Source organism: Eretmochelys imbricata, chromosome 8 (genome assembly GCF_965152235.1).
Source record: "Eretmochelys imbricata isolate rEreImb1 chromosome 8, rEreImb1.hap1, whole genome shotgun sequence".
In the NCBI taxonomy this organism is placed as follows: Eukaryota; Metazoa; Chordata; order Testudines; family Cheloniidae; genus Eretmochelys; species Eretmochelys imbricata.
In genome coordinates this window covers 15,220,482-15,247,778 of record NC_135579.1, presented here as the reverse complement: position 1 = coordinate 15,247,778, position 27,297 = coordinate 15,220,482, and the positions used below count along the sequence as shown (strand labels likewise).

At 41.6% G+C, this 27,297-nt stretch overlaps 1 protein-coding gene across 2 annotated transcripts in view; it reads right to left on the bottom strand.

The window, feature by feature from the left end:
* Positions 1–9,180: 9,180 nt before the first annotated feature.
* Positions 9,181–27,297, bottom strand: part of LOC144268875 (organic cation/carnitine transporter 2-like) — a 40,109-nt gene continuing 21,992 nt past the window's right edge. For both annotated transcript variants that reach the window (XM_077824161.1, XM_077824162.1), the window contains 8 exons: positions 25,732–25,886; positions 24,513–24,684; positions 19,742–19,868; positions 15,516–15,616; positions 12,727–12,941; positions 11,116–11,298; positions 10,230–10,365; positions 9,181–9,268 (listed from right to left, as the gene is read on the bottom strand). In XM_077824161.1, coding sequence (XP_077680287.1) covers positions 9,181–9,268; positions 10,230–10,365; positions 11,116–11,298; positions 12,727–12,941; positions 15,516–15,616; positions 19,742–19,868; positions 24,513–24,684; positions 25,732–25,886 — 1,177 coding nt within the window. The remainder of the gene's footprint in view (positions 9,269–10,229; positions 10,366–11,115; positions 11,299–12,726; positions 12,942–15,515; positions 15,617–19,741; positions 19,869–24,512; positions 24,685–25,731; positions 25,887–27,297) is intronic.

Genomic DNA, 27,297 nt, shown 5'->3' with positions numbered 1-27,297 from the left:
GAAGAGTACCCAGAAGTCACCTACTACAGGACAGGCCCAACAAAGAAAATAACAGAACGCCACTAGCTGTCACCTTCAGTCCCCAACTAAAACCTCTCCAACGCATCATCAAGGATCTACAACCTATCCTGAAGGACGACCCATCACTCTCACAGATCTTGGGAGGCAGGCCAGTCCTTGCCTACAGACAGCCCCCCAACCTGAAGCAAATACTCACCAGCAACCGCACACCACACAACAGAACCACTAACCCAGGAACCTATCCTTGCAACAAAGCCCGTTGCCAACTGTGTCCACATATCTAATCAGGAGACACCAACATAGGGCCTAATCACATCAGCCACACTATCAGAGGCTCGTTCACCTGCACATCTACCAATGTGATATATGCCATCATGTACCAGCAATGCCCCTCTGCCATGTACATTGGTCAAACAGGACAGTCTCTATGTAAAAGAATAAATGGACACAAATCAGAAGTCAAGAATTATAACATTCAAAAACCAGACAGAGAACACTTCAATCTCTCTGGTCACTCGATTACAGACCTAAAAGTCACAATATTACAACAAAAAGACTTCAAAAACAGACTCCAACGAGAGACTGCTGAATTGGAATTAATTTGCAAACTGGATACAATTAACTCAGGCTTGAATAGAGACTGGGAGTGATTGAGTTGTTACACAAAGTAAAACTATTTCCCCATGTTTATTTCCCCACCCCACACTGTTCCTCAGACGTTCTTGTCAACTGCTGGAAATGGCCCACCTTGATTATCACTACAAAGGGTTTTCTCCCCCCCCCTCCTGCTGGTAATAGCTCCTCTTAAGTGATCACTCTCCTTACAGTGTGTATGGTAACACCCCTTGTTTCATGTTCTCTGTGTAAATAAATCTCCCCACTGTATTTTCCGCTGAATGCATCCGATGAAGTGAGCTGTAGCTCACAAAAGCTTATGCTCAAATAAATTTGTTAGTGTCTGAAGTGTCACAAGTACTCCTTTTCTTTTTGCGAGTAATTATGTTGTAACAGGACAGCATCTAAACACACACCAGGTAACCAACCCTAGTTTAAATATTTAAGGACCCAAATCTGACATCTTTTTAAAACACTGAATCTAATGGTGAATAAATCTAATTTTGGTGTCTTTTTCCTCTCTGGGGAAAGGTAGTTCAGTTTCCATGACTCTTCAGTTTTTGGCCTTCCTACTAGATTGCCAGCAGAGATGTCAATTGTGATAGTGGTTTTCTTTTCCTCAAAGGTGAAGACACCATTTATCTACTAGGAATTGCTCTGATACCACCTTTCCAGGTAGCAGCCACCTAACAGCCATCAGATTGCAACTTCCGGTCATATACCAAGCTGGTCCAAATGTGAAGTGATGATATAGGTGAAAGTCTATGCTATTTACGGGTGCTGAGAGCCATTAAACCAAACTGTAAACCCTGTATATGATAGAAACCACTTCAAACCCTGGGGTGTGACAGCACCCCTAGTTCCAGCACCTACAATGCTATTCCCAGTTTCCTGCGCTGTCCTAGTCTCCTCTACTATATGAAAGACAACAACAAAAGCTAACCTGGCTTCTGGTAGTTATTTCTGCTTTTCAAGAAATGTACAACATAATACAGCGTGAGTCAGAAAGACAAATGATGGGGATCTTGGCCATTCAGTAGAACAACTTGCATGACTTGTCTATTTCAGGCTGTGCAAGAAACAACCCATCTAGTTTTGACCTGTACGCCAGTGGCTCTCAACCTTTCCAGATTACTGTACCCCTTTCAGGAGTCTGATTTGTCTTGAGTACCCCCAAGTTTCACCTCACTTAAAAACTACTTGCTTACAAACTCAGATCTAGAAATACAGAAGTGTCACAGCACACTATTACTGAAAAATTGCTGACTTTCTCATTTTTGCCATATTGTTATAAATCAATTGGAATATAAATATTGTACTTACATTTCAGTGTATAGTATGTAGAGCGATATAAACAAGTCATTATCTGTATGAAATTTTAGTCTGTACTGACTTCACTTGTGCTTTTTATGTAGCCTGTTGTAAAACTAGGCAAATATTTAGATGAGTTGATGTACCCCCTGGAAGACCTCTGCATACCCCTGGTTGAGAACTACTGCCATATGCTATGGCAGTAGCAGTTCAGAAAGACTTTGTATAGTGCATCTCAGTGCTAGATTTCCAGGAGATCTGTGGAGTTTGTAAGCAAATTAGAATTACTGATGCTCTTGCTGGAAATGGCAATAGCAAAGGCCTAATGGGGAAGCATCCGTTCACGAACCTAGCAGTGGGAATGGGAAATAAAGGCGGTTGGGAAGGGTATGTGCAGGAGAGAAAGAAAAGCAAGAGAGACAGGTGATGCGAGATACAGATTTATCAATTCTAAAGAGTCATTGATGTCCTACTATAGAGTTACATGGTCTGATTCTCAAAAGGTGCTGACCACTTGCCCCTCTCATTGACTTAAATGGGATTTCTGGCTGCTCAGAACCTCTGGAAATGAGGCCAACAGATGCGCTCGTGTACACTCGCATATGGGAACCTTGAGAAAAGTTCTTAATGATTTATTGGGTGCTATAATTAGAATGTCTGAATGGATGAGTTAGATAGCAACAACTGCTGTTATAGACACAGTGAGCTGAGCAAATGCTGCCATCTGTTGGTGGAGAGTATACATACCTGACCGGATGCTCTAGCTCAAGGGTGGCCAACCTGAGCCTGAGAAGGAGCCAGAATTTACCCATGTACATTGCCAAAGAGACACAGTTATACATCAGCAGTCCCCCATCATCCCCCCACTCCCAGCGCCTCCCACACACCAGCAGCCCCGCCGACCAGCACCTCCCCCTCCCTCCTCCTGATCAGCCATTTTGTGGCGTGCAGGAGGCTCGGGGTGGGGGGAAGAAGTGAGGGCATGGCAGGTTCAGGGGAGGGGGCTGGAAGGGCTGAAGTGGAGGCAGGGCCTGTGGCAGAGTCAGGGGTTGAGCAGTGAGCACCCCACCGGCACATTGGAAAGTTGGCCTCTGTAACTCCAGCCCCGGAGTCGGTGCCTATCCAAGGAGCCGCATATTAACTTCTGAAGAGCTGCATGTGGCTCCGGAGCCACAGGTTGGCCACCCCGGTCTAGCTTAAGAGAATTCCCTCCTCTTTTAGGGTATGTCTGCATTTTAAGCTCAGGGTATAATTTGCAGCATGAGAAGATCAACCTAGCATGCTACAGAGTGCAGCCCTGGTGGCACAAAGGGCTAGCTGCCTGGAGGACATGCCTTTCTGAGACACAAGGCACGTACTTGGAGTGACAAGCCCCTCCCACTGCTCGCACCACCCCGACTACTTTATTTTGAGCATACTAGGCTCCATCACAGCTAGCATGGGTAGGTCTCCTTGACTTGGGAATTACATCCCAGGCTCGAAGCGTAGACATACCCTCGGTTAATTAGCATCTGTGGAGGAACGGCTGGTACAGAATTTACCTGGCAAAGTTCAGTTTCTTGTTCTTGTAACACTGACAGACCCCAGTTGTTGGCGGGTGGGTGGGTGCGATCAAATTTGAGACCTCTGAAGCTTAGTGTATGAGACTCAATTGCATGAGCTAAAAGCCACATGGCTCTTAGCTAAGGCTGTAGCAGACTACTCAGTCTCTAGATGGTTTAAGAGCTGATTACAGGAGGACGGAGGACCCACCAAGCAGGCACGGGTTACATAATTCCTTTGCATCCCAGTCACCTCTTTGCAAGCCCGCACTCATTTGGCAGTGGAAACTGACAATGCTCCCCTTGGTGAAGACCTACATGTGACATTTGCTTAGAGCAAACTTGACTTGAAATCCACGAGAAAGGGCACTATACCCTGTGAGATGAAGCATGATAAGGCCTGGAAGGTTTGAAAAAGGGAGGAGGCGGCACTGGACGGTCCATATTTCATCTGGTTAATGAATAAAGTAAAAAACCATGAAGGCATAAAAGAACACCAGGACAACACTTCGTATTTGGAATTCTCTTTAGAATGATTTTATTCAGAATATTACAAATAATCTTATCACAATTTTTACAGGAAAATGCTTTAAGAATCAACTATTTTAAATCAACCTTATTATATTTAAAGAGTATTTACATTCACAGAAGAAACCACTCTTTGATTTTGAAAATATTTGGCTTTCTATATACAAGGCTCTGGGCATAAGTGGTATAATAAAGTGCCCCAAGATGCATTTGCAAGCAAGGCACTATGCTATCTAAGCTGATTTCACGTTGTAATCAAATAGTTTTCAGTTGTACAAGTTTAGGACCCAATCCTACAAATTGTAACACAGACAACTTTATTCACAGGAGCAGTCTCACTGAGTTCAATAGGAGTACTCCAGTGAGTGGAGCTACTCATGGGCTTAAGTGCTTGCAGGCTTAGGGCCTCAAAGAGCAATTTATAATAATGGATGAGCCACTTGGAACCAGGACATAAAGAGCACAGCTGTTGTGTCAAGCCAGGCGTCTACCGCACCCAAGCAGGTTCCAAGACATCTGCACCATGGCAGTGGTATTATTATGGATGCTCTGAACAAATGAAAATCTAGCGACAGAAGATCATCTCACCATGCACTTGGGAGAATAATGTAAATTTTAAATGTGCCCTACATTCAAAAGGAAGCCCTCTCAAAAGTGCAGTTTTACATAGCACCGAGGAAGGAGTTTGTGGCTGAAAGTACAGGATTGGGGACTAGAAAACCCAGGTTCTAAACCTGGCTCTGTAACAGACTTTCTGTGGGGCCCTGGCCACCTCCTCTTTGTGCCTCTCTTTCCCAATCTGTAATTTAGGGGTGTGAAGGGGGGGCGGAGAGAGAGATGTACCAGCACTGGTGAAGCTAACATCACAAGTGCTCTGAGATCAGCTGGCAGCAGATGCTACAGAACAATAACCAGCCAGATTCAGAAGTAAAGCCAAACATTCTAACTAGCGCTCAGAAATGGCAGAGAATCATCCTGAGTATTTACATAACTCTTCACAAACATTCATTAATTCCAACCCCCTTGAGAGGTGGTATCTTCATTTTACTGGAGATACTGGGAAACTGAGGTACCAAGGCCAAAGTGACTTGTCCAAAACAATGAAGGGAGTCAGTCTCAGAGCTGGGATTAGAATTTGGGAATTCCTGGATCCTAGCCCTGTGCTCATGACCACTACACCATGTCTCTCATAGTGATGATGGGGGTTCTCTATCAGCAAGGAATCTTATGTACATACAGGCAGTGATTCCTAGCGGATGAGGAAAAGAATGCATGAGCCATTCTGAATTTTCCAGCTTTTATAGATTGAAGACAGCCTGAATCCATTTTGCATGCTGCCCTGGTGTAAATATTACAGTGAATTTACCATCTTAGCACAACCCCTCATTCAGGGGTAGATTCTGCCACCCTTCCAATGAGTAGTACCTTAATCCAAACAATAGGACTACTCACAGACTAAGGTAAGGGTGACAGAACAGGGCCCTCAGTTATTAACTGAAGCACAGTTAAAGCCTTCTTTATAGCCACATATTTATGTTCTGTACAGTATATCTGCTGTTAACTAATGTACTTGTAAAAATTTAAAACGGTGCAATTTTAAAAGCCTTTACATAATAGCAGATGGAATTACACAGAACACCTTGATGACCTCACCTTGGAACTCTACCTGGTGCTAACGGACCCTGTTCTAATGTTACTTTCATAGTGGTCTTTCTAGTTTGGAAAGTGATTCATGGAAGGAGGAAGGCTTCGATTAAATTTACGTGTTGGCTTTTTTTAGAAAGAATGGAGCATTTCCAAAAACCTGAGTTTGAAAAAATGTGTTCAGATCAGAAGGCCCCAATGCCACCCCAACCTACAAAACACGAAAAAGGAGTGACAGGCCAACAGAATCTTTAAAGACCATTACTGAGTTTATGTCCTGACGCTATAAAGGTCTGAACATGTAGCACTCAGAGTAACTCTGCCAAGGTTTAGATATAATATGGTGCCACCAAAATGTTCTACAAGTATCTATAACTGTGCTAAACACCTCCAGACCTTACCTTCTATTGCCATTCCTGATGTCACTGTTTGAAAGTGATTATCTGAATCGTGTTCCTCTAGTCTAGATTTTATCTGTGACTCTCTTCACCTGCACATTGATCTTATTAACATACCTCCCCAAAAGAACACAGGAGGAATATTTCAGTTAGATTCTGAGCTGGTTTTTATTTTACTAAAATTAGTGCATTCTTTTCAAGATCAGAGAATCCACTCAGTCATACAGAAAAATAACCCAGGTGGGTAGTGCCTCCCGTTAACAAAACCAGTTGTGAAAACAGTGCACGGGGTAAACTGTCAAATGGGAATCAGATTAATATATTAATATCCATACACTCTGCAGAAGCACAGAGGATATTTTGTGTTATATTTTCCATTTTTAGAAGACTAATATGCATTAAAATACAGGCTGTGATATCAGAATTGTTTGTTATTGCCATGGTATATCCGCCTTGCATCACAACTGAGAAATTCCCCGTTCAGCTGGCTCAACCATTGTCCTTAAGATTGCTCAGTAAACACTGGAACATTTAAAAATTCAAGAAAGAAAATCTCATTGTCAAGTGACATAATGGAATAAATCAGTGGAGGAAAGTAACAGCTAAACGTTAAGGGTGTTAAGGGAAATTCAGACCTTGGCCAAGAGTTAATTCCAGTTTTAGATTAGGCATCTGTTTAAGTCTTACAGCATGTGGACTTTTAAGTTATATTTTTGAACAGATTCTCATGCATAGGACACAGAAAGTCAGTATGCTGCACTTGACCTCGAGGTGTAATTCCATGTGTTTGGTGCCATTAGCCCCTTCTGCCACGGGCACTGCTGCAGCTACCCTCTATTTTTAGCAGGCTAGCCTATTGCCTGCTAACGCAGGCATGTCTCCCAGAGTTGGGCATTACACCCCAGTGCGAAGTGTAGACATATGCTCTAAGAGACTGTTTGTGCCCTTCTGGTAGGAATGTTGCAAAGTGCAATTCTTAGGAGGGGAAAATGGAAATATAGCCAAAACACTGTAACCAGAGTTAACGAAAGCAAACTCAAAAGAGTCGCCGATTTGACTTGACAGAGTGACAAGTCCCTGCCAAGTGGATTTCATAAGGCAGTGGTGTATGATTTGAGACCAGTGTAGAGTATGGTGTTGACCTGAATCAATTTTGCAAATCTCACTCCAGATCTCATAATGGCCCTAACAGGGCAAGGAAATGTAGAAGGGTGGAGCATGAAACAACAAATCTCCCTTTAAAAGTTAATAGGGGCCCTGCATGTTACTTGCAGTTCCCTTTTACACAGCATAATTTGTCAGTTCTATACCCCAAAATACAGTAACACTTGCCAACTTCTAGTTACTTCCATCCGATGATTAAAGACATATCAATGGCACATCTGATAAGAGATTTAATAGATAGGGATAAGGTACATACAATCTCACACCTTTAGGTGTGGGCAGGCAGAACTACAGAATCAGATCAGGGTCAGCTCACGCACACACAGCACATGCAACGTGCATGCACACAGTAAGGGCAAGAAAGAGAGGAAGGGTCTAAAACATACTTCTATAAGGCAGGAGGTACTGTACCAAACCTGTTGCTACAGCATGGTCTGGAGGGAGAGAATAAGGCACCCTGGCTATCAAGATAATTAGCTGCTGCTAAATTTAACACTGTCGTAAAATGTTAAACGTTTGTAAATAGCTGCTTTTCCAGAAAGAAAAGCCTCTAACAGCTTTGATTACTGAAAGGTAAGACTCTATTTATTAAGCCGCTCCAAAAAAATTAAAAAGTACCACAGAATGCTTTATGAAATTCATTTCTTAAGCCTGTCCCAGGGTGAAGAAATGTGCTTTCAGCATTGTCCAAATGAGAACAAAACAGAAGTTTTCCTGAAATAAACACAAATGCTACCAAGGCAGCTTCTGTAATCAAAGAAATTGGCTCTTGGCAGATTTTCAACACGATTTCTTTGTTTTGCTCTTTAAAAAAAATTTCACCGATTTCATGATATTTGTGAGAAAACAGAACACGTAAAATGACATTCTTGGCTCTTAGTTGAGCTTATGGCCAGGACTTGAGGCTAAATATTGATCTTAATTATACCCATGTAACCCTCTCATATTCAATTCTATGTAGGTGCACAGGGTACGCCCGAGAGTGGAATTTAGCCCTCCATATTGTGAGGAAACTGACAAAAAAAGAACAAAAGAGGAAATAGAAAGTTTTGAAAATAGACATACTGCCCCCAATCAAACTGTACAGAAGACTTAGAAGGATTAGCTTGGATACTGTATCCTAAAAGGATACAAGAAACACAGATGAAACCTATTTATAGTTTTAAAAATAAATAAGCACCTGGAATAGGACACACCCCAATATCAGATGTAAACAACTTCACCCTGTGTCATATTAAAACGATATTTGAAACAATCAGAATCACTTTGCTAGCAAAGCTTCAATATTGCAAATGATTTGTGCAAGAAAATCTTCTCAATACATTTCCAGCTAAAATAAAGTCAAATTTTCAAATTCATTTGTCAAAGTTTTTCTTTTTTCATCCCTGAAGTTGTTCAGGAATTAATCATGTGCAAAGCCACCTGTGTATGATTTATGTAAAATTGCCAAGCCAGGTATTTTCACCACCTTTGTTACTTTATAACAAGCTCCCTGCCTGGGAGCAGATGTGTGTGTTTGTGCATGTCGAGAAATCCAGTGTCACTGGCAGCTTTTTCTTACAATTTGGAAAGAGCTGGCAATTTTTAACTCTTGTTAACATGAGTTATCTTAAGCTCCTTAAGGCCTGAAGTCACTCCATCAGCACTCAGTAACAAGCACCTTTCAGATATTGAGATCTACAGCAAGTGTGTCAGTCATTCTTAAAATTATAAACTGTGTTTATCCAACAGAGTTCTGTGTTTTGGACACATTAAACAACTGTGGATGGAGATCTCATGAAGGGATATACAGTATCTACTTTCAGATAAAAAGAACGTATTGAAAACAGTGTTTCATTTAATAAATAAGTTTATAATTACAGGACACAAAGTGTTGCTACTAGCCCTTTCTGGAAGGAAAATTAAAAGAAAAGTCAGTTTACTTTTCGGTCCATCGTGAAGTATACAGTGTAGTGTCATCAAAAAGCCGTGCTTTTAAGAATCACTGGGCTTTCTTCTTCGTCCTTTGAAACCCTTGTGCTATTAGATGTATGTCTGTACTTGAGTCTGTAAACAAGGAAAAACAATGAATAGTGCAATTTCTAATTAAAACAGTACCCTCCAAAATCCTCAATGTAAGTTTGTCCATATGGGCCTTGATTTGGCAAAGTACCTAAGCATGTGCTTTACTTTAAAAGCCCACTGACGTCAGTGGGATGACTCACATGCTTAAGCATCTTCCTAAATCAGAAAATGAAGTGCTGAAAACTCTCAATGACCTTGCAATTCCATGGGATTTGAAAGTGCTGAACACCTCCAACTGATACCCAGGGGACTTTCTACCCATACTCGTATCAGGAGAAATTATTTGGATGATGAACTTTCATATTATGAAACAACAATTCAACATTTTTACCATGTTTGCTACATGTTAAGGATGTTTATGTTAAATATCTTAAATGTGGTTATACTCTTAAAAAGACTACATAAAATAGCTCATTTTTCACGTTTATTTTCTGTGGGCACTGTGTACTCATGTACACAGAGCCGCCCAGAGCCACACAACTCTGAAAGAATGACTTGGATTCTATTCAGGCTCATGAATCATCAACAGAATCACAATTAAATTCCATTAGTAGGGCCAAATTCTTCCTTTAATGACTCCTGTGCAAACCCATCAAAGACAAACTATACATGCCTACCCATGCTCCATTTAATTTGCTTGTTCAGTTGTCTCTCGTACATTAATCCTTACAACTCCTTTTTGTTCTTCTAAGAACTCCCTCCAATTTCTGAACAACTTTCAAGCAGCATGATGTATGGTAGGCACAGCATATTGCTGGTAGTCATCTCTGCTGTAACTCAGTGGAATTCAATTGCTGATTTGAGATCTTAATTTTTTTTAGCTTACCATCCCTAAAGGACCGCTGGGGACCAAAGAGCTAAGAGGGAACTGTATTTTATGTAGATATTTTTCTCAGAGATGGTAGAATTTTCTTGAGAGAGAAGATTAGAAGGTAACACTTACCCTTTAACCAGCAGCATCTGCTCTATAGTGTCTGGGAGAGGCATGCCATAACTTTCTGGGAGAAACAGAGTAAGGACTCCCGTCAGCACAGTCAGGCTTCCCATAAGGATGTAAGGTAGGAATCTGTCATAGCCACCTAAAAGAACATAGGACATGCTGATATCAGGTTTACATCACCACCATGATGAACCAGTGGTTAATATTTGAGTCCTGTGTATAACGCAAACATATAGCTGTCTAAATTGCAGCACCATTGTGCTGCAAGATATAAACTTTATAAAATAAGTTAAGTCACTAGTCCCCGTGGTTGCAAAGATAAGTTTCACATGGTAAAAATTCGTTCATAGTGGCATTTCCCTGAGTCTCCAGACAGCCTGAAAAAAAAAAAAAAAAGCTAAGAGAGAAGAGTGAACTGCCCCATTCATCCTGATAAGATGTCACCTCAGAAGCCTAACAAAGAGATACTCTAAAACACAGATACTCTGTCAGGATCATTGTTCAGTGATTTTTTGAGGCCAAATGTTCTTTAGGAAACTAATGGTCAAATACAGATCCTATTATATGGGTATAATTTCTTTGAGTTCTGTGTTTCCAAACCACAAAGTATTGAGCAATGTTAGAATTTCTAAATGCCTTCTGTGAGCTAAGGTTACTCACTGAGAAGAGTAGAAGCAGCTGTGATTCTGTTATAGGATATTTGTTGACTAATCTGTGACAAATATAGGGCAATAGCCTGGACTTTATAAGGCAAGACGAGAGCATGACTATACAGACATAACACGGGTTAACTGAAGCACTGGTTCACAGTTACAGAAATCAGCCTACCCTTGCATTTGTTCGATTTTGTTTTCAATACTAGCAGGAGACACAATAGCTGGTATCTTACCGAGGTAAACAAAATAAGGTGAGAGGATGCTTCCCAATCTGGAGGCCATGGAACTAGCTCCAACTCCCATATTCCTCACGACTGTTGGGTACAGCTCAGCAGTGTAAACATAAACCATTGAAAAGGAAGATGTGATCCCAAATTTACCCAGCATCACCAAGATAATGGACAGGACATGAAGGTCTGAAAGGGAGATCCAATCAGAACATCAATAAACTGTAACAAGTCACTGCATCTATTAACCCCATTTTTATTTTTTGCTTCTTGTCAACTTAATTCCAGTGTTGGGGTTTTTTGGTTGATTCATTTTAACATAAAGACTCTTAATAAAACAATCTTCCTCCTAAGGTCATCCACTCCTGCCACCTATAAAGTTTGAGAACAGAGAGACAGCTTAAGGAGAAATCCATTGGCAATGTATTTCTAAGATCCTGGTTCACCCTAGCTAGTGGGATTAGCTTTGTAATAAAACACTTACCAATGTACAGGTGATTTAAAGATCAGGAGTAGCAAATAATATAACCCACTGTCACTCTTGGAGAATAAGCAAGACAGTTCTCCCTTTCATTTATTTATTCTTTGATTTGCAATAACATGCTTATACACCAAGCCCTAAGCACATGGTCAAAGCCATCAACAGATCAGTATGATAACAATCTCTAGTGTACCTAGCAGAAGGCTACTTAATGGTCGGATTCCAAGTATGAGATACCTTCCTTCAAATATTTTTTAATTAGCAAACATTCACTTTTTTTAAAAAGTATCTACACTTCCTTACTTTTAGTATTGTTATTTATCACAAAGGCTACATAATAGCTCTCCTGAAATTCAAGTTCTTAATGAGACCGAAGTAGGAAAAACATTATTGACAATTGGTTCTTCTGGAGACAAGTTCTGCAAGATTATGCCAGGTCCTGGTACCATCCATGCCACCCAATTGACTACTCCATTTGGTCTAAACCTTGTCCCACACCACGAATTTATTGGGACACCAGGGTGTAAATTAGGGCAAAACCAGACTAGAGTCTGAATCTTAACAGACCATAGAGAACAAACTATCTTTACTTTAGAGAAAGAAAAGGCTTAGGAATGTGTCTGACACTGGGTATGTCTACATTAGAGTTGAAGGTGTAATTTCCACCCCAGGAAGACATACCTGTGCTAGCTCTGATTGAGCTAGTGTGCTAAAAGTAGAAGAGGAACCATGGCAACATGGGTGGGAGGAGGGGCTAGTTACCTCGAGTATGTACCTAGGGTTTCAGACATGATCATACCATCCCTCTAGGCTTCCCCATTGCTTGTGCTACCACAGCTGCGCTTCTATTTTTAGCATGCTAGCTCGATCAGAGCTAGCCCAGGTAAGTCTACCCGAGCTGGAAACTACACTTGCAGCTCTAGTGTAGACATACCCCTTGTGTCACATGAGCTCCCTGTGCAGCAGCAAGCAGATGTGGAGGAAAGGGCAAGGATGGGTAAGGGGAATCTGCTTTTGGTCTACAGCTCTGGAGAAAGATTCTTCTCCTCCACAATACTTCACATAGCTGTCCAGTGCTAGGCACTGGAATTTACCCATTAAAAAAATCTGGTTGATATCAGCTAAAAAGTTCATACATGGAGGGACCAGCTGAATGAAGAGAAGGACGCAGCCTCCCAAGAATAATGCAGCAGCCATCGAATACCGTCGGGGGAGATTTCGGAGAAGCAGCCAGGCTATAATATAGGCTGGAATTTCGATAACTGCTGAGAGGAAGCAGTTTACATAGGCATCACCATGCAGGTTAGGAGTGTCAAGTGAGAGGCCAAAATAGCCTACAGAGATTATCATCCTGAAAGACACAAAATAGGAAAGAATCAGACAGACAGACAGACTTGTTCCTGCTCTCCCTCAGCCTCCTATGGCCACAGACTGCCAAGTGCCTCTCACATAATTACTCTGCAAAATATTAAAATTGATTTGCCTATGTAGGGAATGTCAGTGCCTACCAGGATTTCTTAGCTTTGAAGCTAGCATCAGGTAGATTTATTGCTGTACACAGTGGTGTAACAGACTCAGACAAGGCCTTCTAGATACTGAATTGATCTTTCCATTTTTTCCTGAATTTAAAGCAACTTAAAAAACAAAACAAAAAAAAACTCCCATTGAGTTTAAAAATGAATCCAATCTGACTAGATGATTCCAGAGACGTTTGTTAGCCCTGCTGATGCATGAGTCTATGTAAGCACAATCTACTGGACCCTCACTATTGCCCCTGTAGCAACAGTGGCCACACATGGCTTCCGCTACCTTCGACTGAAAAGATGCCCATGTCAATTTCTCTCCAATACAGATCTAGCAAAAATGATTCATGCATTTGTCACTTTTAGACTGGATCCCTGCTACATTGTCTGAAGAACTTCTGATTGTTGCTAGCAGAGAGTTTCTAACATACAGCTGAACATTTCCAATTGCACCAAGTAAAGGGCAGCAGTGCACCCATATTAGAGTGATTACAATAATCATACTACTACTAATAAATAATGGCAGTCTTAGTATGAAAGGTAACAATCTAGACAACTGAACTCAATCTGTTTCCAAAATTAAAATGAGGCCTACAGTAGATATTATTAGCTAGAGACAAGGAATGGGAGAGGGAGCTCTGTGCTGAGAGAACTGTACTCCGAAAAAGAAAACTGGGACTTCACTGCGGCTCTGCAACAAGAGAGCCTGTAAAGAACTAGGGAACTAGAATATCTTGAGACACATTGACCAGGGAAGGTTACATTTCACCAACATGAGACAACCATTAAAGAAATGAGGAGGTCACAGCTATTGTACTGGGAAATCTCTGAACGAATCACGTAGGCACAGAGCTCTCACCTTTATCATTATTATTTATCGAGACCTAGAGCAGGGATTGGCAACCTTTGGAGCGCGGCCCATCAGGAAAATCCGCTGGCGGGCCGGGACGGTTTCTTTATCTGCACTGTCTGCAGGTTCGGCCGATCGCAGCTCCCACTGGGCGCAGTTCGCCATTGCAGGCCAATGGGGGCAATGGGAAGCAGCAGCTAACACATCCCTCGGCCCAAGCCACTTCCCGCAGCCCCTACTGGCCTGGAACAGCGAACAGCAGCCAGTGGGAGCTGCGATCGGCTGAAACAAACCGTCCCGGCCCGCCAGCAGATTTCCCTGATTGGCCGTGTGCCAAAGGTTGCCGATCCCTGGCCTAGAGCCTCAAGGAGGTCAAGCCCTATAATGCTAACTTCACACGTAATAAATAACCAACGAGTTTGCGATCCAAAAGACAATCTGTTTCTTGCTGGGTTCGTACACAGCAAAAAAATACTCATGGTTCAATTGCTTAAAACAAAATAAGAAGCTATCAGTGCACCTGTGGAGACGTACACGTGCCATCTGTAAGGTACCAGGAAAAGCCTCATGATGAAGGAAATATTTAAGTCACTACAGCCATGCAGATTTTCTGGTATGACCTGGCAACCTAAGCTATGATTTACAAACTATAGTTGTTTGGCAGAATTTAATGGGATAGAAGAATGGTTCTTATCACAAATTATCCCTTTGAATCCTGAATTCCCAGCTGTTCTGCCATATAGTCAAATCTGTGCTTTCAAAAATTATTACTGAGCTCAAGGCATCATCAAATCTAGACCGGCCACCCCCTGCCAATGCAGTTTGCATTAGGCTGTCATGTTGGAAAAGCTTAATGCTCAGATATGGATGCTCAAAGAACATTCTTGTAGGGGGATTTACACATTATGTGATGACCAGGCCTCAGACTTCCGCCCTACCTCCTAGAGCCTGGCAAAGGGATTTGATTAGGGGGCTCTCACTTGTTCAGAGGCAACAGACTCATCTCATATAGTTTGAGATGTGTGGTGGGTTATGCACCCCTTTATTTGCAGCTACCCTATACTATACTATTCCTAGTACTAATACCCGAAACATACAGAACACATTATTTATAGGGCAGGAGATGCCAGCTAGTTTTTCCAAGTTATTAAGAGATACTCTATGGTGGCTGCTGGAAGTGAAGTTGGAGGGCAGAGTGGGCCATGCACTTTTTACAATGACAGCAGACATCCCTGCAAGAAGTTCAAGAGCAGTGAGAACACACAGGTCAATATTCGACACTGTTCAATATTCGCTCTTCTCACAAGTCTTTTTTTTTATTAGTTACTGAAAAAAGACACTTCTTGTAATCCTTAAATGAAAAACCAACCTGTTTAATCTGAATCTTGTAGCATTAGCCAGAAGTTTACTGGCCTTTGAACTTTATGCTAATAACTTTGTCTGTGCCTCCTTTTTTCTTAATTTTTTTTTTTTCACAGCAGTTTCTAACAGCAGGTGCTTATCATTCAGCGGCCTTTGTATTCGTGCGTTCTAGGAGCATACTTTTGCTTACCAAAGAATCACTGACAAAATAGTGACAAATCGGATATTTTGGGTCCTCACTAGGTCCAAAATGGTGTGCTTCTGCTGCTTCTGGGAAGTCATTTCCTGTAGCTAGGGGAAAAATACATGGACACATTGTCAATACAGCCAATTCTGTATTGCAAAACGTTTATTCTGAATGAGCAATATGGACTGCAGTAAACATCTTGAGAGGCTTTAGGACACCTTACGGGCAGAGAAATTTAAATCAGGGTGATTATAAATAAGGCACAAATTTTTAACAGTGAGGATAATTAACCATTGGAACAAACTACTAAGAGAAGTGGTAGTCTTTTACATGATTTAAATCCCTTGATTTAAATCATAGGATTTTTAAAAAATCATTAATTTAAATCTTGTTCAGGCTTTGTAAAACTAATTTGAAAATTTGTGCTATTACAACTTTAAATTAAAATTTATAATTAATATATAAAATGCTTTCTTAAAATGTCATTACTGGTAGGGTCTCTTAACAAAACTGCTATTAGCAAGAGACAAAATATTGAAAGTTAAGGCTCTGATCCTGCAAACACTTAAGCAGGTATGTAACTTTAGTTACATTAATGGTCCCTTGATTTCAATGGAATTTCTCATGTGACTACAGTTAAACATCTGCACAAGTGTTTGCAGTATCAGAGGGTAAAATTCTATTTCTACTCAAAACTACTTTTTATTGGCTACAAATTTTGTCACTTCAAAACAAAATTGCTTCAGTGTTAACAAAGAAAAGTTATTTGTGAACTAATTTTTTCTGACTAACTTTAGACTCCTAAACCTATATTTAAATATCTAAGGGAAGGATTTTCCAAAGCATGTAAGTGACTTAGGAGCATAAGTCCCACTGACTTCAAACTGCAAACCCTGATGGAGCTTAATAGCCTGGTCGAAGCATTTCAGCATCCTTGACTTGCGGGCGTTTGATACATCAGAAGATGGTGTTGGTTGGAAATATAGCACAAGGTATTTACTTCACAATTTCATGTCCGAGTTTGTGTGGTTCTCAAAGTAACAATGCTGGACTGGTCTTTTTTTTAGGAAATCAAATAAGGGAATAAGTTCAAGTATCCACTTTAGCAATTCACGACTATGAAATGAGAAGTAAAGAACTATCAACACGGAAACAATCTGATTTAATTTTTAATCATGATAGTTATCCACCCTGGCAATTTATGTTAAGGTGAAAACTTCCATTTCTACAACTGCAATAAGAAGAGCTTTTTGCACGTTAGCTTCATTCCATAAACTGCTATATGTGGAGATTAACACTGAGTGAAGGCAAGCAAAAACAATTGTGTAGGAGGTTCCTTTCTCCTCTCAAGTTAAATTCAAAATGGCCGAGGACAGCAAATTCTAAAGATAGAATTTATGTTGGTTCTTTGAACCCCCTAACCATGTTAGTAATAATACTAAACAATATTTGGCACTTCAATAGTACCTTTCAAACACTAGTTTTAACTTGCACTAGACAGATGATGTTATAGTATACTCTGCCACTGTAAATTTCAGAAGTTTTTGTTTAGAAGCATTTTCTCCTAGAGCATTAGGTTACTTTAGGGGTACAACATTCACTACTTTAATCCGTACAAATCAACACTCAAGAGGTATGCTGGACAATCCAACCACTGGTTTTATCATCTGATCAACCCTATATTGTGATACACCACACCAATTTCCTGATCAGTCTCAGTTCTACATTTCTTGTTTTTACAACAAGCTGGTTCCTGGAGATAGAGGAAATGCCTGGTTTGTCCACATCCTTTTCAGATAGGTCATTCTGAGATTAAATTGCAGCTGAAGCATAGAAATGCATGTAAATAAATGTGAGGTTTGCACATGCAGAGAATGGAAGGAATGTGTTATCTTTGAGGCTGTTGTAACAGTAGCTACACACACCGCATTCCCTAGTTCTCAATGTAAGAATGTATAAAATACTTAATACCAAATCAAGTCCCTATAAGCCAACTGCATTGGAGCTTCTGACCCTAATAAACTGTCAAAAGTTACATAGTGCCTAATCCTGCAATCTTACTGGGCCTGAATCTGCCACCCTTACTCGCAGAATATTACCTTACTGCGAAAGAAGTTTCATTGACTTCAACGGGAAAAATAGTGGAGTAAAGTACTTTCTACATGAAAAATGGTGGCAGAACTGCCTCCAATGTGAGGAATCCTTATACACAGAATGTGTCCCACTGAAATCAAAGAAATTACTTGCATGAATAAGAATTACTAATTTGAACAACAGCCCTAAACTTCACCCCTCAACACCAAAAAACCCTCACCAATGTGCTGTAAATTGTATCTGATCTAGTGTGAGTGCAGCTTTTCAATAAGGCTGATAAAGCTACTGTGGGTGAATGTACACTATTTCTGAGGGTACGTCTACATAGCAATCAGACACCTGCAGCTGGCCCGTCACAGCTGACTCAGGCTCATGGGGTTCGGGCTAAGAGGCTGTTTAATTGTGGTGGAGACATTTGGGCTTCGGCTGCAGCCCAAGCTGTGGAGCTCATCACCTCGCAGGGTCCTTTTGTTGTTTTTATAAATCATAGTCCGTTAAAAAAAGCCTGACATTTTTAATAGCACTAAGAACTAGAGCTTTTGTTTTCCTGAAAATGTGCTGCCCCCTAAAGACATATATGTCACGTGTCAACTGCTTGCAGCAGTGCAGCTCTCCATCTTTTCTTGTAAATCATATGATCTTTATTAAGAACTATACAGTTGTGTAACCATTAGCTGCCAAGAAATCAACAAACAGGAAACTTAAAAACAGGAACATAGTGTAAGTTCTAACAGTTGCTATCTGTGAGAAGAGGCTCTGCCCATTAGTAGCTGGATACACAGACAATGAAATCCTCGATGGGGCAGGTCCCAGAAGGAAGGTATGGGAGTGGCTGAGAAGGCCGGTCATTTGCTAGGAGATAGAAATGATGCTTTGAATGCAACTCTCTAATCTGAAACCCTACTGCTCCTTAAATGAACAGAGTCCAGGAGTCCCTCATCCTCCAGAATCAGTGGCACCCAAATGGGCTCAGTGGGACCTCCAAAAGTGAGACAAGTTTGGATATTAACACATTTTTCCCACCTCAAATCCTACATTGTTTTAGCCCAGCTCAGACAGAAAGAAAACTTCCAGGAGTGGGGGGAGAATATTGGTGGGGCTGAGGGAAGAAGAAAGAGGAAAGCAGTGCATAATGACGACTCCGCCCTAAAGGGTTTTGAAAGTAATGCTGAGCTTGGATATATTTATATTACAGTAATACCCAGAGGTCCTGACCAGGATCAGGACTGTGTTGGACTGGACACTATACAAGCACAGAGGTAGACCCAATCCCTGCAATGAAGGGCTTACAATCTGAGGAGTTACAGTCTCTCCCTTTAACATTCAGCACCAGCCCCCAGTGACATTGGCAGACTTTTGGGTTTGGTCCTATTCAGGGAAGATAGAGCCCTGACCACATAAGAGCTGTATAATACTAAAACAAATAGCTAGACTTTAGTTTTGAGGGGAAGTCCTCAAATAATTTGAGTAGGGCTCTCTTTCTCTAGGAAAGGTCCTAAATAGCATGTTGGGATCCATGGGTTTTCATTCATCCCTTTAGTTTAAGGCCAGGTTTTTGCCTGTTTGCTATCTGCTCTCTTATTCTGTTTCACCATCGGGGGGGTGCTTTACATCTGTATCTGGGACAACGATCTTTACATTCAAAAATCAATGGCTGGAGGAAATTTGAAAGCGAACTCCATCTTATATGATATCTCAGGAATCTCCCCACCATATGGCCAGGCTCCAGCACTCTGAGAAGTGAGAATTCACAGGCATGTGTCAGCTGTCTCATATAAAGAAGCAGAGTCCATTCTCATGAGGGGGAGAAGATTTACTGCATTACAGAGGATAAGACAGCATTTCAGATAGTCTACTTAGTGCAGGGTATGTACAAGCCACAGAGTAACAAGTAAACTGTGAAGCAAATTAAAGAGCCTGCCCTAAAGAGACTACAATCAAAAAGGCACAAACAGGTACAATGCAGAACACAGAGATGTGTTTTCTTTCTGGCTGGAGTGCTCCTGGAATGGAAATCACAGGAGGTTCAGAAGATTTACGAAGAGGAAGGATATGGGGTGAACATCTGTTTGGAAAGTGCCTAGGACGTTATAGGGAGGATCAGGTAGACAGTTTTAATACACATGAAAGTTTACCTCCATAGGATTAAATATTACATCTGGGGCTGTAATACCATTTGTTTTTGCAGCCTTTCGGATGATGATTTCTGCCTCTTGTAACCTTCCTTGAGAGATCAGCCACCGGGGAGATTCTGGAATGACCCTGCAACAAGTTTCAGAACAACAACAACGTCTGCATTTCCACACTGACCACGGCTGCAAAGACACACATACCTATCGCCACAGGCATAAATAGTTTAAAATGTGCTGTACCTTGCAGTGATTAAAAACAAAAACACAACACACATTTATGCAAAGCAGATGAGCATATACTGTGAAAAACAGATTGAAATTTGTTCATGGACTTAAAAGGGACTAAAAAGTTAAGTTACAAATCAAACTCGCGAAGTACAGGAAGAAAATGTTTTATCAAAAGAAACGAAGGCAGTGTGAAACTGTGCGCATGACATTGTGCTGTAGGTGGGTAACATTTGGACAGTGATACATATAAGTTAACAACTGTAGATATCAGTATGGGATGAGACACCTATACACAAGCTGCCTTCACAAGAGAAAGTCGACTCAATTATGTATTGTACTTTCTACTATCTAGGAAGAGAAGTAGCTCCACCTTGTGGACTATTAAGGATTATCGTATTCCATAAAAACAGTATTCAGTGGAGGAAAATTCTGAAATCATATAGATGCCCAAATGCTACTTTTTCTGAATAAAAGTTCCACAGGCCTCAATCCCAACTCATCTCCCAGCTACCAGTGGTCTCTAGTTCTGCCTTTCTTAGCCTGATCCTACTCTCAATAAAGTCCATGGACTTCAATGGGAAAAGGAGCAAATCATTCCCTTGTGTCCAAAATGCTAGGCGAGACCTGGCCTTTCAAAAAGCAAGGCACAGGATTCTGGAGCAGGTTTTGAGTAGGAAGTAGCTCTACACCACCTTTCTACTCTCCTCCCCTGATCAGCCCCACCTAGTGCAAAGGCGGCGGAAGCCAGGGATTAGGATCTGACTGATTATTTCTAATGGACCTTGAACTAACATGGCTTTTTGTTTATTCCTTGTTTGCCTGACAGCAGCAGTGATGACAGAATAGTCCTGAGAAAAATATTTCCCTTCCTATGGTACAAATAATTACGTTTATTAAAAGTTAACATTTTAAAGTTCTAATTTTGTTCCTGCTACAAACCGCATTTCACCCAGCATGGTCAACTTCGATATTCGGTTCTCACAAACTAGCACAGTGCTGCATTGTTCAGGCTGCAAACGCTGCAGAGGAGAATGACAATTTATTCCGTAAAGCTTCTTTGTATTGAACTGTTTGTTCAATTTGATGGAAGCATTTCTAGTAATTTTTTTTAAATAAATGTTGGGTAAAATTTGAGCTGACAGTGTCCCATAAACTGCAGCTGCACAGACTGCACACAGATAGCATTTTTATTTAGTCTTGGCCCATGGTTTGGCAAGGGGGGGGTGCAGGAGTCAGGGCAGGGGGCTGGAGGTGTGTGAGGAGGGTGCAGGAGTCAGGGCATAGGGTGTGGGGGGGTGCTGGAGTCAGGGCTGGGGTGTGTGTAGGGGGGGGTGCAGGGGTCAGGGCAGAGGGCTGGAGTGTGTGTAGGGGGGGGTGCAGGGGTCAGGGCTGGGGGTGTATCTGGACTGTAAGTCCTTTTACGTACCTATTTGACTGATGATACTATACACAGATTTAAAACTGATAAGTCGATATTTACTTTAGTATACTCCATTCATGGACAAACAAACAATGTATCTGTAAAATATCCCAAACAACAAAATGCAAAGAAAGACAAACAAGTTAAACCTGGAGTCACAAGGGGAAAAGCACACACCAACGCATACAGACAGGAAGGTAAGAGTTAGAATCCTGAAAGGTTTCAGAGTAACAGCCGTGTTAGTCTGTATTCGCAAAAAGAAAAGGAGTACTTGTGGCACCTTAGAGACTAACCAATTTATTTGAGCATAAGCTTTCGTGAGCTACAGCTCACTTCATCGGATGCATACCGTGGAAACTGCAGCAGACTTTATATATACACAGAGATCATGAAACAATACCTCCTCCCACCCCACTGTCCTGCTGGTAATAGCTTATCTAAAGTGATCATCAAGGTGGGCCATTTCCAGCACAAATCCAGGTTCTCTCACCCCCTCACCCCCCTCCAAAAACCACACACACAAACTCACTCTCCTGCTGGTAACAGCTTATCCAAAGTGACCACTCTCCCTACAATGTGCATGGTAATCAAGGTGGGCCATTTCCAGCACAAATCCAGGTTCTCTCACCCCCTCACTCCCCTCCAAAAACCACACACACAAACTCACTCTCCTGCTGGTAACAGCTTATCCAAAGTGACCACTCTCCCTACAATGTGCATGGTAATCAAGGTGGGCCATTTCCAGCACAAATCCAGATTTTCTCACCCCCCCACCCCCATACACACACAAACTCACTCTCCTGATGGTAACAGCTCATCCAAAGTGACCACTCTCCCTACAATGTGCATGGTAATCAAGGTGAGCCATTTCCAGCACAAATCCAGGCTCTCCCCCCCTCCCTTTTTTTCTTTTACCCGGGGACACAGACACACACACAAACTCACTCTCCTGCTGGCAATAGCTCATCCAAACTGACCACTCTCCAAGTTTAAATCCAAGTTTAACCAGAACATTGGGAGGGGAGGGGGGGTAGGAAAAAACAAGGGGAAATAGGCTACCTTGCATAATGACTTAGCCACTCCCAGTCTCTATTTAAGCCTAAATTAATAGTATCCAATTTGCAAATGAATTCCAATTCAGCAGTTTCTCGCTGGAGTCTGGATTTGAAGTTTTTTTGTTTTAAGATAGCGACCTTCATGTCTGTGATTGCGTGACCAGAGAGATTGAAGTGTTCTCCGACTGGTTTATGAATGTTATAATTCTTGACATCTGATTTGTGTCCATTTATTCTTTTACGTAGAGACTGTCCAGTTTGACCAATGTACATGGCAGAGGGGCATTGCTGGCACATGATGGCATATATCACATTGGTAGATGTGCAGGTGAACGAGCCTCTGATAGTGTGGCTGATGTTATTAGGCCCTGTGATGGTGTCCCCTGAATAGATATTTGGGCACAGTTGGCAACGGGCTTTGTTGCAAGGATAAGTTCCTGGGTTAGTGGTTCTGTTGTGTGGTATGTGGTTGTTGGTGAGTATTTGCTTCAGGTTGGGGGGCTGTCTGTAGACAAGGACTGGCCTGTCTCCCAAGATTTGTGAGAGTGTTGGGTCATCCTTCAGGATAGGTTGTAGATCCTTAATATTGCGTTGGAGGGGTTTTAGTTGGGGGCTGAAGGTGACGGCTAGTGGCGTTCTGTTATTTTCTTTGTTAGGCCTGTCCTGTAGTAGGTGACTTCTGGGAACTCTTCTGGCTCTATCAATCTGTTTCTTCACTTCCGCAGGTGGGTATTGTAGTTGTAAGAAAGCTTGACAGAGATCTTGTAGGTGTTTGTCTCTGTCTGAGGGGTTGGAGCAAATGCGGTTGTATCGCAGAGCTTGGCTGTAGACGATGGATCGTGTGGTGTGGTCAGGGTGAAAGCTGGAGGCATGTAGGTAGGAATGGTGGTCAGTAGGTTTCCGGTATAGGGTGGTGTTTATGTGACCATTGTTTATTAGCACTGTAGTGTCCAGGAAGTGGATCTCTTGTGTGGACTGGACCAGGCTGAGGTTGATGGTGGGATGGAAATTGTTGAAATCATGGTGGAATTCCTCAAGGGCTTCTTTTCCATGGGTCCAGATGATGAAGATGTCATCAATATAGCGCAAGTAGAGTAGGGGCTTTAGGGGACGAGAGCTGAGGAAGCGTTGTTCTAAATCAGCCATAAAAATGTTGGCATACTGTGGGGCCATGCGGGTACCCATAGCAGTGCCGCTGATCTGAAGGTATACATTGTCCCCAAATGTAAAATAGTTATGGGTATGGACAAAGTCACAAAGTTCAGTCACCAGGCTGAAAATTGACTGAATACAATTCAACTATAAATGTTGCACCTGCTTGGCATGACATTTGACACAACATGAGAAAGGGCTAACTGTGGGTTTTTATGGTAATGATAATATTTCTGGGTTTTGACCTGTCGGTGGGGTTATTCACATACTTTTGATTGGTAAGAAAAACGGAATGCCTTTTTTGGGACCTGAAACTTTATTTTCATAGTCACCTTTCACGGATCCCTTAGACATAGTCTGCAGACCCCAGGGAGCCGGGTACCACAGGTTGAAAACCACAGGTCCACGTTAACCAACTTCAGAGCAGTAATTCTCCCCTGATGCGGTACTACTGGTGGAAGCTTTAAGTGTAGGTAAGACTTGGGTGTTTCTATGACACTTATAGACCAGTTTCCAATCTCAGCTATTGGTATGAAGCCAGCATAGTTACATCAGTGTAAATCCAGAGCTATTGAGACAAGAATCAACCTTAATTTCACAGCCAGACAGCCCTAAATTTAAAAGTAGTTTTATACATTTTTTTAAAGATTCTTTTTAAAAAGGAAATTTAAGATTCTGTACTACAATGGCAAAATCTGGCAGAAGAAATGAAAACTAAAGATTTCTACTGTCTATGATTCTATTAAACACCCCCAAAGAAACGTCAGACATACTCATACTGTTTCAGTCATAACCTCTTGCTAAAGGCCAATATTGAATCAGATTCCACATTTCTGTTATGTTAACCTCAAGTCTGAACCCTGTCAGCTGTAGGTGAAACTTTCTGAAGCCAAACATCTTTTAAAGTATTTACACTCACCACCACAGTGGAATGCAAAGCAGCCCAGGTAAAGTAAGAGCCAGAAGCAGCGTCCGCCAGTCTCTGATGAAGTACGCGAACAGCGGCAGCAACATGTAGCCCATTGCATAAAATATGCAAACGCCTAGTGTGCAGAATATAACACGAACTGTTTTGCCAAGAATTTCTGTGCCTGTTCAAAACAAGAGAATGTGGATTAGCATTTTAACTTATCAGAAATAATAGCAGCCAAATATTTTACCACTATACAAGAACGGATGCTACTTTTAGCAAAACTGTTCCTCACACATGCTACAATTGTTAGCACTATATCAGTTGCAGTTTTTCCTGTTTTAAAGAGGCGCTGCCAGATCTATCTTAGGGCCTGATTCTGCACCAAAAGGTAGTAATTTTATTAATAAAAACTATGTGATTAGACCCTAAAATTGTTCTAACTCAATGAGATTCTGGATTCCTTCTGGATTCCAAAAGGACTCACAACAAAAGGCACCAGTCTGGTAAAACCTACAACAATAAACCACGTTTTTTGCCTGCTGCAGCAATTAGCTAAACACCATTTTCAGAACTGTTCTGGGCTTTGTTATGGCCACAAAGAATTCAGTGCTCTAGAAAGTGAAGTTGCTTTTTAAAACAAAAGCATTCAGAGATCTCTCTTAAACAGATTCATAGTCAGTCTTACTTGTCCTCCAATCAGACACCTTTGCTTAGCTATCATAGAATGGATGCAATGACAGAATCCATGTGACAGTTTAACTTTTATCACAGATTGTTTTAAGAAGTCTTAAGTTGTGCTTACATGTTTGATCACAATTAAAAATTACAATATCATATGTACAATTTGCATGTGTTTGGATCCAAACTGCAGTTCACCAGAGCAACTGGGCACAACTCATTCTACACGTCTTCCAACATATGACTATGAGTGTGCATCTAACTGCATCTTCTCACTGGAGAGATCTTGCTTCAGATAAAGACTTGTTCTGATTTACTGCCTTTGCTCATTTAAGTATTTGGTAAACAAAGCATTTTATTTTGATGTGTGGCTATTTTACTAAAAGGAAAATTTTCAAATGGATTAGGAGTTAGCCATGCTTGGTAAGGTTATATTCTTATTAACAGTGCTGCTTGGGAAAAAATAAAAAAACAAACCATTAGTAAATGAGGAGAGCAGGGGGAACAACAACACTGAAAATGTGCTATGCATAACAAACTCCCATACCAAGTACAAAAGCTGCCACATAGTTAGAGATCTGTCCCATGCCGACGATGACAAAGAGCACTGAAAACATCTCCCAGCTGCTAGAGAAGACCTGCAGGAAGCTGAAGCAGGTTTGTACCCCCAGGGTCGCAAACAGAACTTTCTTCCTGCCAAACCTTTTGTGAACAAAGACAAAAATGAAAGGGTTACATAAGAAACAGTCATGAAAATAACAGCAAGATCAGTGAATTAGTTTTGCACATAGGGGGTCTTTATAACGAAAAAAATGTCTCAGAAAGTGCAACAAGTAAACAAATATTTCAGACAAGCTAAAAATTCCACTCCAAAAGTGGAAGAATTTTATGCGCTGCAATTTGGGGTATGTCTACATTGCAGCTAGGAGCTCACTTCTCAGACTGGGTAGACAGGCACATGCTAGCTCTGCTCACTGCTAAAAATAACTGTGGTTGCATTGTCTTGGGCGAGTACGCTGGCAACAGATGTGATTGTACTGAGGCAGCTAGCCCAAGCTGCTGGCATGCCCACACCACCATTTTTAGCATGCTAGCTTGAGCAGATCTAGCACGTGTCTGTCTGTCTTTCCACACTGGGAAGCATGCTACCAGCTGTGGTGCAAATGTACCTTAAGAGATTTCTTTGAGAATGTGGTGGGAGGTTCTCTTTTCAGGGATGATGGAATGGGTGTGGACAAGTGCAAACACCTAGAAAGTGAATTATCGCTAAAATGCAAAAGATGAGGGGTCAGTGACTCAAAAGTAGTGCTTTCTTCCATGCCCCAGAGTGGGACAGTAAACACAAGGCAGAGAAGTGGAGTCTTTTGAAGAGGAAAAACTCTGGCCCCGTGCCAGTCTATAGTCATTAAGGGCCCCAATTCTGCAAACCTTACTCAGTTACACTGAGGAGTACCTTGCTCTGTGACTAACCTAACTGATTTCCAATGGGACTATTCAAGGAGCAGAGTACCAGACAATGTACTTTGATGCAGGGAATCCTGCTTAACACAGATTTCATGTAACCCTACTTCAAAATTAAACTTGGTCAAGAGAGTGACAATAATGGTGCCCAGATACCACAAAGTGCAGTATAAGACTTCGACAGATTGGAGGGATAAGATGCACAGATGAACCAGAAAAAGGCCTTTCCTCACCAATCCATTCTGAGCTGCTATTTCTCCATTTACTCCATTACTCTTGCCTCTCAGATTACTATCTGCCTGCTCTGTAGGAGGAAGGCAGATTCCAACATGTCTGCAACACTGTTTCTGAGGCACGCTGCTTGATGGCGCTAGAGTGTAAAACATATCATAAAGGAGAAATCCCCTGGGAGCAAAACTATGCCAAACTAGTCTCTCCTGGGACAACGTGTGGCTGTCCATCATGCCTGCTTCGGTACAATAATCACATTAGCATTTGGAAGAGACACTCTGTACCTATACCAGTGGTTATGTTTCTGGGCTCCTTAGCAATGTTTCCTCGGGAATCATTAAGGTAGCAAGAGAGCTGAATCTAGCTTCAGGATTGTCATAACCTAAAGGTATGTCTACACTGCAATAAAAGACACACAGCA